The 10,992-nt window shown below is 45.4% G+C and overlaps 1 protein-coding gene across 1 annotated transcript; it reads right to left on the reverse strand.

The window, feature by feature from the left end:
* Nucleotides 1–666: 666 nt before the first annotated feature.
* Nucleotides 667–5,690, reverse strand: LOC141961801 (RNA polymerase-associated protein CTR9 homolog). Its single transcript, XM_074909138.1, is given in 11 exon segments — nt 667–833; nt 1,081–1,165; nt 1,347–1,514; nt 1,774–1,862; nt 2,887–2,983; nt 2,986–3,072; nt 3,178–3,306; nt 3,410–3,499; nt 4,237–4,473; nt 4,574–4,681; nt 5,682–5,690. Coding segments are annotated over 11 exon segments (1,266 nt in total).
* Nucleotides 5,691–10,992: the final 5,302 nt, after the last annotated feature.

Here is a 10,992-nt window from a genome sequence, read left to right on the forward strand (position 1 = left end):
CACTCTCAGTGAAAGCATTTTGTTCTTAGCTTCTGTCCTGTTCAGCGTACGCTTTTGTTTCAGCTTACTTGTATGCCTTTCATCAACTAATTGAGGGAACCTAGTTAGAATAGGTTGATACTTGGAAGTTAGTTTGCTTGAGCAGGTTGAACTAGATGACCTCAACCAATTTCTTCCAACATGAATTACCTTGTGATACTAACTCTGGTGAAAGAAATCATGGCCCAGTCATCTTATCAGACAGCTCCGATTATTACTTATGCAGTCATTTGCAAGAACAAAAATAGGAACTGTTGCTATTAAAAAAAATCCCAGCAACAAATTGCATTTACTTTCTTCAGTAACATCTGAATGTAAATCACATACAGTTAACTATGCTGACTGAAACCTCTCTCACTGAAAATTAATTCTGAGACCAAAATTCAAACCCAATTAAGTTTTAACTCTGCTAACTAAAAAAAAAAAAAAAAAAAAAAAAGTGTACAAATGGTAGTTGCTTTGTTACCCCTTACCCACATTTGGCAGTTTGGTTTTAAATCGAGACTTGACAGCTAACAGCATGCTAGAAACAGACCTAACTTGTTAAAATATTATTCAGAAACTTTCACAGCTGCTATGACAGCAGAGAAACACCCAGAAGTCATCTAACCCAACATATTATTTAGTTCAATTTAGAGATGTTACCATCTGCACAGCACTGATGTACTGTTTCTGTTCTACGTAGATATGTGCCAAATTCAGCCACACGTCACTGATATCTGCTGTTGCCTCTCTCATTTGGGTAAAAACTTCACGAGCTTCATGGAAATATCCTTTATGTGCCAAGACAGCTCCTAAGGGGAGAGTAATATTTACAGTGTAAGCTTCCAGGTTCAAGTACCATGTACTCTTACCAAAGAAAACAAAATATTGCCGGAATGAAGTTCCCCATGAAAAACTAAGTGATATAGTTGCACATGAAAGCCATTTTTTCTGTGCTCCACTACACAGCATTCAGGCCCTGCAAAAACAATTCTATACCAAAGCATGAAACATAAGAATATCATCACCTCTGAAGGAAAATTAGAGTCTAATATTCACGTATGCCATCAGCAGCATACACATTCGTTGGATCACTTCTGAGTACTTGCTTGTAGATCGCTAATGCACCGTCTTGATGACGCTTCTCCCGCAGAATGAAGTACCTCAGTTGATCCCTCATGTCTATAATGGGGTATTAAAGATCTACCCAGAAGTTTGACAGCCTACAAGATGCCAAACAGGCATCAAGGAAAGGCTCCGAGTAGCTAAGAGCCTACAAAAGTTAAATAAATAAAACACACACAGGGCAGACAGACGCCCATTACCTTTTCTCTGTCCCTTGCCGGTTGATGTAGCGACTGGAACCAGATGTTGCCAAGAGCCAGCATGGCGTAAGTATCATTTTGTGTGGAGGGCTGTTTCTTCTGTACTGGACCCCATTCTTGTTTAGCCAGATTAAGATTGCCCATCAGAGACCAAGCATCCGGATGGTCCTAAATAAAAATTCACTGTAATTTGCAAAAGTATCATTTTCCCTTGCAAGGTTACTTTTTCAAGTATAAAATGCTATTTTTCTTAAATAGAATTCTATATTTTAAAAAAGAACAACAAAACACACAGACAGCAGATTACAGTAGTTTTTTCCTCTTCCCCTAGTTTATGTGAACAAAATCAAAACGTAACAAAAGGAAAACAAAATTTGAAGGTAGCATTTCAAGTGTTTTAACTGTAAACACTTAAAGGGTTACAAACCAGATTTATCCAAAGTACGTCTTTAAACCAACCAGAAGCCTCATAAAAATTCCCTTTATCCCTAGCCATAGCTCCCAAGCGCAAGTAGCCTAAAAACAGAAATGGAAAAGAAAATAAAAATCAGGAAACAGATTAAAGTTATCTCAAACAAAGAAAGTATTGGCCATGCATGAATTTCAAAAGCAGTCTTTTTCTTGGTCTGCCAAGGACAGCAAACATCGAGACACCATTCATACCCTATTCACCGTGAGACACACCCTGTGAAGAGGAATGTCCATCCACAGTGGTGATACAGAAATTGTAGATTTCTGACAGTTAAAGTAATGTGAATGTTTTTCATTAGTTTCATAAGTTAAAGACGATTGGGAAACCTCAAAGAAAAGAGGATAACACCAGTTACATAACTCTCTCTTATCACTTTAAACAGCTCTCCCATCTCCACAGTCTTTAGGAAGAGTATCAGTCAGCAGGCAACAACAGAAAACAAACTGGAAAAGGCTGTAGATGAGGCTGGGGCATGCTGTGTGCTGCAGCTTGCTGAGCGAGGGCTACCACCCTGCCTTTGCAGCAAATACCACAGGTCCGCTGCTTGAGGGCAAGAGGAAAAGCAGAGTGAGGAGGAAAACCAGGATGTGCCATAGAAGCTGTGCTAACACCCTCAACAGCTCTTCTTCCCTGGAGGAGGGCCAAGGTCCAAGATAAAATGATTCTCCCAGAGGGTCTCTACTTCCACCCACACAGGCAGGGTTGCAAAGCCTGGGTGTATCAAGTGGATGGCCTTGATTGCACCCGAGGGCTGGGGTACTAAGGCTTTGTTAGGGGTGGGGCGCAAGTAAGCAAAGGCATGCAAGTCTAGATAAGCTAATTTTGCTAGAGTTTTGGAGTACAGTATGATTTACCAAGAATTAGAAGGCTTAAAGCTGAATATTAGACCATAAGGATGATGCAGGCCTTAAAAAAAGAAAAAGGTAGGGAAATAGCACGTAGGTAACCCCCAAAACTACTCTGAAAAGAAGCAAAGACAGATAGAAGGTGACCCGAAGACACTGTAAATGGGAAGAGTTTTGGTATTAAAAGGAGGACTGTGAAACTAAAGTACCAAACGTTTCTTACAATCAGCGTAATTCGGATGTTCTCTTAAAATGTTTTTATGGAGTTTTTCCGCTTCATGAAATTCAGACATCACCTCACAGATTTTGGCAAGGTTATATAGTTCGCTGTTACAGCGATAGCGTTGTAATAATGCTCATCATGTTCAGCTTCTGCTTTTGCACAATCCAGCGATGCCAAAAAGTATGTCTAAAGTATAAAAAGAAAAAAAGGAATAAAGGACTCTAGAATATTCTTCAAGGAAAACTTCTAGGTGATCAAGAAACTCAGTTCAAACTTTGAGCAGTTACACACCTTTGCTTCTCCTCGGTTTCCCAGCCTGAAGTGCAGAGAACCCACATTATTCACAATCTCTGGTGGGACGTCAGCATGTACTTCCTCTCGCAGAATGCGTGTGGCTGTACCATAGGCTGAGAGTGCACCCTTCACACAGGGAGAGAACGTGGATAAAAGAAAGAAGAGAATGAGCTCTCTGTGCTCTTGTGAGAAGCACACACATCATTTGCCAGGTGTGTATTAATAACACCTGTATATCAGTCTGTTCTAGAATTTGGGCGAGCTCAACCCATGCCTCTACGTCTTCAGGACACGGTTCCGTGACTTTCTTTAGATGACCCTGAAAAACAGCAAAAGATAATTACGCCTCTTTGCGGACGCACAAACTGTTTAAAAAAAATATGAAAACAATCGAAAGAAAGAGTGAAGGTATTAACCTTAACACTAGACAGATATACCTCACTGCAAAAGAAAACATCTTAAACACCTGCACAATTTTGTCACCAAAAAAATTGCATTAGTTTCCTTCCTTCATTAATGAATTTTTCTGTAGAACATAAACCTGCTTAAAGTGTTAGAGAAACTATTACAGCAACATGAGCGGCAAGAAAAATGATGTCTAACACCTTTTGTATTCAGTTATCCAACACTACATTAAAACACACTGTCATTTATCAAAAAAAGCATAACATCGTCCTTCCGGAGAAGCCAAGACAAGTGTTTTATGAAACTCACTAGCTAATTTGCTGCCTTCAGGAAAACATTAGCTAACTTACCATCTTCAGAGAATTATAACATACATGTGAGGAATTCTGCCCTTTGCACAGTGCCAAATACAAAGGTGAGGCTGGGGCTCCTCGCAGTTCCGGGACTTGCTTTAGCCACAGCCCCGTAGGAGTCTCAGTTCTGTCGAGAAGTTGTGACTCTCCACAGCTCAGAGGATCTCTCATGACAGCCATATCTACAGCCAAGTAACCCTGAGTTTTATGCAGCTTCAGGTACAGTCTGATTTCAAGTCTGATTTCTAAGTTCTACAGTCGGATGTAAAAGCATGATGCTGGCAGAAGCAAAACTCACCTTTGCAATATCCCGTTTCTCCTGGTCTTCTGAAGCCACATAAAGACATCCAAGGATTTTCAGAGTCTCATAATTGTTTGGATAGGCTTTCAGAACTTTTTCAAAGCATTGTGACGCATTCTCTTTGTCCCCTCGATAAATGTACATTTGACCCAATCCAAAAAATGGAAGTACAAAAGAAGACGAGGCAAACTGACTGGCCTGGTAATAATACTGGAAAGCTTGATCATAATCTCCCTAATGAAAAAGAAGAATCAAAGAACAGGTAGTGTTTTCACACTTAGAACTTTCATAAAACAGATTTTTAAGTGTAATCTCAATTTGAAAATGGCCCTACCTGTACATGAAAAGACTTAGCCAGCGGATAACAACCCTCTGCCTGCATTGCTTCAACTTTTGTATTATGGCAAGCATGAAGAGCCAAGTTTTGTGCTTTAGCATAGTCCTGAAAAAAAGGAAGTTAAACGAAATTTGAAAGTCTTCACTTTATTCATGGTGCAGTGATTTATTATTTAAACAAGGATAGCTGGAAAAGACAAGAAAGATTTAGCCATAGCACTGACTAAATGAATAACAGATTTAGTTTTATTGGTTACTGTTCTTTATTTCATATTTTAAAGCATGGAAGAGAAAAAAAAAAAAAACGCCAAACCATCAAACCAAAAACCAAACCCACACAAAACACCACAAACCAAAAACCATTCAGGACACAAATGTGACCTTGACTTAAGAAGTAAGTGTACCCCTTACTAGACCTAAGATTTAAAGCAAGGCTCCTAGGGACAACCTTGCTTTCTGATACAGCTGACTCATTCTCAAACCACGGGCAGGGGAGAAGTGTACTGATACAAGAAAATGATCACCTGCTATGCAACTTATTTACTTACAGCAATTCATAGCAACTTGTAATGATTTCTGAATATTGCTTAATAATCCTGCTTGCCCTGACTGTTTTGTGGAAACTTACCAAGAACTACAATGTTCAGCAAAAATAAGAGACATGTCCTTGGAAAGCAGATGGCTTCTAGCAAGTTTAGTCTTTGAAGTGGATAGATAGCCATGTACGGGCGGTAGAAACCAATATACTGGTGGTTTTGATTAGATAGAGGGGGTAAACCAGCAGGAACCACTCTTGTTCAAGAAACTGGCTAAGAGAATCTGCACATGCTCCATGGAAAACTACAAGGCGAGGAGGACTGTGAGCCTTCCTCCAACAGACCCCCAGAGACACCCACCAGGAGGCAATGGGCTGGTGCAAACAAAACATCGGCTGCTGACACCAGCCTCTAGAACTAACCCAGCCTCACTCATGCATATGGATGTTTGTGTTACGTAACCCAATGAATATGGATATCCACACTCTATCAGTTTCTGGTAAAACGTGCTGTTGGGGTGCAAGCTTTGTGGTGAAATCCCCTTGCACCCCAGTGCCAGAGTAAACGTACCTGCTGCATAACTCTATTCCAGTTGTAGAGTCTGTTTCTGCGAATCAGGTCAAACAGAAATTCTGGGGTAAACCTGGGGAATTTGGTGGTCAAACATTGATCTGGAGACCAAGGGCCATTTTGGGGTGAAAAGGGGGGGGTTTGGCATTGGGGGAACTCACCGTGCAGCACCCCGGTGAGGGTGGCCCCAGTGATGGTGGAGGCGCCGTCCCCCACCCCCACGGCGTCCCAGCACTGGTACTGGAGGGGGTCGGGGCTGACGCTCTCGGGGTACCCCTGGGGCAGCAGCACCCACTGGGGAGGGGAAAGGTACCCCTGGGACCTGCAGGAATCCCAAATGCCCCCTGCAACCCACCCAAACTGCATCTGACACCACCAGGTTCCTCCAAAACACCCTCAACCTCCCCCCCCCCCCAACCTCATTAGTGCTCCCGCAGATCCTACTGGGCCCCCAGTTCTCCATTTTACCCCCTAAGACCTCAAATATCTCCCCGGGACCCTACCAGCCCACCCCCAGGACTCCCCTAAATCCCCATTACCCCTCCAGGAGACCCCAGGACCCCAATATCACCCCCACCAGATCCCCCCCAGGACTCCATAAGCCCCCACTGGACCCTTCTTGCACCCCATTACTGTCCCCAGGAACCAAATATCTCCCCCAGAAACTGCCCCCAGGTGTCCATTAGACACTGCCCCCCCCACACACACTAATAACCCCCTCAGCTCCCCCATGACCCCAATAACACCCCCAAGCACCAAGACACTGCCCCAGACCCCAATACCTTCCTCAAGACACACACCCAGGACCCCAATAGCTCTCCCAGAACCCCCTCCAGGATGTCCCCAATCCTCCCACCTCGGACACCAATATCTCCATCAAGACACCACCGAGGACCCCAATAACCCTCCCAAACCCCTCCAGCTCCCCCCCGCCCCGACTCCATTACACTCCCTCTAGGACCCCAATAACCCCCCCAGGACCCCAATAACCCCCACAACTCCCACAGAACCCCAATAACACCCCCCCCAATACTCCCCCCGGGTCCACAATTACCCCTCACGGCACAGGCAGGAGTGTGGACAGGTGCTGGGGGGGAACAAGGTGCTGGAGCCCCCCGGGGGTGCCCCTGGCCCCCACAGGGCCTACTTCCTGCCACACTCTGCCAGGGCTCTATGGTCTCCGGGGAGGCGGCCTAGGCAGGAGGCCTCCAGCTCTCGATGGTCTCCCCTGAGGGATATCCCACACACAGGTTGGTTCACCCAGCAAGTGGGAACTGCTCCTTTTCAAACACTCCCTTTGTTCTGGGTGGTGACTGAATTTCTCTCCTGCAAAGGGGGCACCGTCCCCAGCAGCCCCAGCACTCGTGGTGGTGGCTCCGGCCCAGCAGTGGGTGAGCGCAGGGACTGGGCCCATTTCCCTGCAGGGGGAGTGTGGGATCCCTGGGGAAGGGGAGAGCTTTGGTCTAAAAACCCCAAACTTTTTCATGGTTCTGAATTTCTTTAAAAAAAAAAAAAATATTTGTGGTCACATCTGGGGCTGTCCAGACGTTCTGATGTGTGACTGTGCTTGTCCTTTTACCTTGAACTCGGTGGGGTTTTGCTCTCTGTCGGGGTCTGTTGTGTCTGCGGGGTTTATCTGTCAGGTTACCCCAGGGAAAGTGAATCTTAGCCCTTTATTTGTACTTCAGGTGTGAAAGAAGTGACACATTTAATATTCTCTGCTCTCTGTGGTGATTTGGGCTGGGGGGGGTCAATCTGATGAAACGCCTCAGAGTGGTGCTTCAGAGGGTGCCGGTCACCAGAGCCAAGAGGTGCTGATCAGAAACGGGCATTAAGCCTGAGAGGTGCGGGGAGAGATGGGGGGGGTGAGCAGGGGGGTGTGCTGGAGCCCAGCCCCTCTGCAGAGCCCTGCTGCTCCTCTGGCTTTCTGGACAAAGGTCAGTTTCTGTGCAGAGCTTCTAATTTGCACCTTTCCCAAAAGACAAAGTCTCTTTTTTCCAAGTTGGAACGACCTGCTCTGCTTTCAGAAAGAATCTTTTGACATCTGCAGGCAGAGCAGAAATCTCACACAATTAAGGTACAAGAAATAATTGAAAAGTAATTAAAGGACAAGTTTCTATGTGCTGGGAATCTGGGAGTGCTTCTGGTTGGGAAATCCGGCAGCAGCACTTACTCTGAGGCTTTAAACAGCCGGCAGAGCTCCGGCTGTGGGGGACACTGCTTCAGCCTCGCCCGTCAGCTGCTCCTTCATCTGCACCTCTCCCCCCTGCACCAGCTCTGCATAAAACAGTCTCTTCTCTCTGCATAACGCTGTGGCTGTGGATTGCTGTAAATGTGCTGTAACCGGTTGCCATCGTGTTTCTTTACAAGCTTGTCCTGCCCGATGTGCTGTCAGTCTGCAGATCGTCACCTCGTTCCTAGGTGAGTGCTGGGGCTTTTCCTGGGGTCTCCTGTGCGTCCATTGCGTTTTTGCATCCTTGGTCTGGGCACAGTGCAGTGACAGGTGTTTGCATCTGGGGGAGGGAAACTCTTCCAAGGGCTGTCAGGGCTTGTGGTCCTTGGTGGAGCTGTTATGCACTTGGGGTAGTTTTACTTGTGTGGTGCTTCTCGTTCCCCTCCCAGGTTTTCCCATTCATGTTTGCTCTTTGGTTAATTTGTCTTTAGAGTATTTTGTAAATGTTCTCAATTCATAGCTGGAGTACATTTTTTTTTGGTTTGGTTTTCAAATGGCTGGTGAAGGACATTTTCTTTTCTTTGAAAATCCATAAAGAGCTCTGGAGTTTTCCTTGGGAGCTCAGAAAATGGGGATCCCTTAGAGTAGAGAAGAGAATTTAATATGAGAAGCACTTCAGTGGTATGCTTCATGGGAGGATACAAGTACCTGCTATAATGTTTGTGGTTGCTTCTGCATTATTTAGCAATAACTACTTAAAAGTCTGTTTGCTTTGGCAAAGGAAGAAGAGATTGTTTCTGATTTCTGTGTCTGACTATAAAAGAACTCACCTGAACATACAGAAAACTGATGTGAAGAGACATTTTTTGTCATTATTGGGTCCAGTGTCTGAATGGTAGTTCTCCCAAGACGAAGTGAGAAGGAGGGGTGCTCCTGCATCCATTCCCGCTCTCTGGTCTGGGATGCTGGGTCCACATCCCTGCCGGTTGCCAGGTGCAAGGCAAAAGGTCTGTCTTCATTAAAATGACTTGTCTGATTTCAGAAACTGTCCACATAGAGTTCAGAGTTAAACTTTTCATGCTCTGTTTGCACAGAGTAGTAGAGAAGCAGTGGGGTTTTTTTTCAGGGCTGTGCCTGTGAAAGAGGCTTTAGGAGATTCTTAATTCTTGACTCTCAGATGGGGCAATGAAGGGTTTGAGAAAGTCATGGCTATTTTTGATGTTCCCCAAAGCAGTTTGCTTTTATGGAGCTTCTAGCCAGAGGTTGAATATTCACAGTCTGATTTTGCATCAGCCTAGAAGTCTTTTTTTTTTTTTTTTTTTCCTGTATGATCTTTGTGCACAGGAGTTGTCTCTTCCATTGTCACAGTTCTCTCTGTAGGTAAATGCTGCACACGTTTGTACAGATGCTGGACAGACTAGAAGCTGTAGTGCCAGTACGCAACGGCAGCTCGGTGCTGGGATCCTGCTGTAGCTCTCCCAAGTAAGGAGATTTTTGTTTGTTGGTTACTGATGTGTTAGAGGAATTTCCCAGGTTTGGTATCTCATGGGAAACCCCAGGGGTCCTTCAGTGTGTCAGGTCTGGTTAAATGATGGTCCATATCAGAGTGGCTGCCTGAGTCTGGGGGTCTCAGTCCACTCTCACTGAAGTGCTTGGGGGCAATTAGCTCCCTGTGGGGGAGCAATGCAGTGCAGGCTGTGCTGGATCTGTGCAAGGGTCTACAGCTGCAGCAGAGCCAGGACGCTCAAGCCTTAGGTGTAAACCCTGAGTAAGAACAAAGGAGGGGAACAAGGGTCTTCAGAGGCTGTAGGCTTGATCAGATTTCTTCCCAGGGACCCTGGTGCTTTGTGGGCAGAAAGCTCTCCCTGGAACTCCTCTTCCTGAAAGGGCTGTTCTGCACCGTACCTCCTGCTGCCTTTTGGACTTTCTTTAAAGGACTATTGTTTTGTGGGTTTGGGCGGTTCCCTCCCTCTCTAGGATGTGACATGCTTCTGATTTGGAGAAAAGCAAGTATAAGAGTGGAAGCTGGGGCAGGACTACGTAAATAGGAGTGGTAGAATATTGTGGGCAAAAGTGGGTTTGGATTTTGATCTGCTTCAAAAATTTCATACCAGCCTTCAAATTCACTTGTTATTAATGTGAAGGTGAGAGTGAATGAAGGGGCGGAGGAGGCAAGGAACTGGAGGGAGTGAGGAAAGGCTCAGAGAATGTGCAACAACTTGTGCTGTACAATCCATTCAGCAAGAGATCCTCTCCCCTGCTCCCACAGCTTTAATGTGCTGCTCCTCCAGTGCCAGAAGTGACTTGCCAGTGACACAGCTGTCACTCCGTATCCCTGACTTCGTAATTCACTTGAAGGCTGGGGCTGCGGCCTCTCTCTTCAGAATGTATGTTAGAGGTAGGAGTGCACAGGGGCAGCAGTGTGGGCAGTGAGCAGTGAGAACAGGCAATGTCTCAGTCCATGGGCAGGGAACTCGTTATTCCTGTCTTCTGATGGTGGGATGTGGTGGGCTTTAGCGTCTTGTGGAAGGTTGTTCTTGAGAGGGTGAGAAACAGGGAACCGCTCGTCTCTCCTCCGAAGGTGCGTCATTAGGGAGATACAGTTGGGTTCCCCGTGCATGGGAAAATCTGCTTTCATGCTAATTAGCTAGTATGTGTTAAAACTGAATAACGTGGGCTGGTCCCCATGAGGAGCTATTCCAGGCAATGTCCTGGCAGCCTATGATTTCATCGCCAAGGCTTTTCCTTGTTTTGCTTTTTGGTTCAGACTTCCCACCTTGTTTCCTGAAGTGTAAGACCCTCCCAAGGCCATGTTGCCATAACAGTGGTTTGAAGAACACCTGGTGTTCTTACAAGGGGCTGCAGAAATTGTTGATGCAATGCCACGCTTCCTTGTTCAGTGCTGGAGTTGAAGTGGAGAAAATGACTATTCCTGTCCTGGAGTGTTCCTGGGGAAACTTTTCAAAATGCCACATATTAAGTTTGAAAATTTTCATCATGGAAATTAATTTACAAAGAATCTGGTCCTCCTGAAATCAAAGCACCTTGTGTTATTGCTGTTTTGATGTCTTTCATCACTACAATGTTAAAGACATTTTTTGGTTTGTGGCACACTTGCTGCCTCTCATGCTTCCCCCC

This window comes from Athene noctua, chromosome 6 (genome assembly GCF_965140245.1).
Source record: "Athene noctua chromosome 6, bAthNoc1.hap1.1, whole genome shotgun sequence".
NCBI classification, from domain to species: Eukaryota; Metazoa; Chordata; class Aves; order Strigiformes; family Strigidae; genus Athene; species Athene noctua.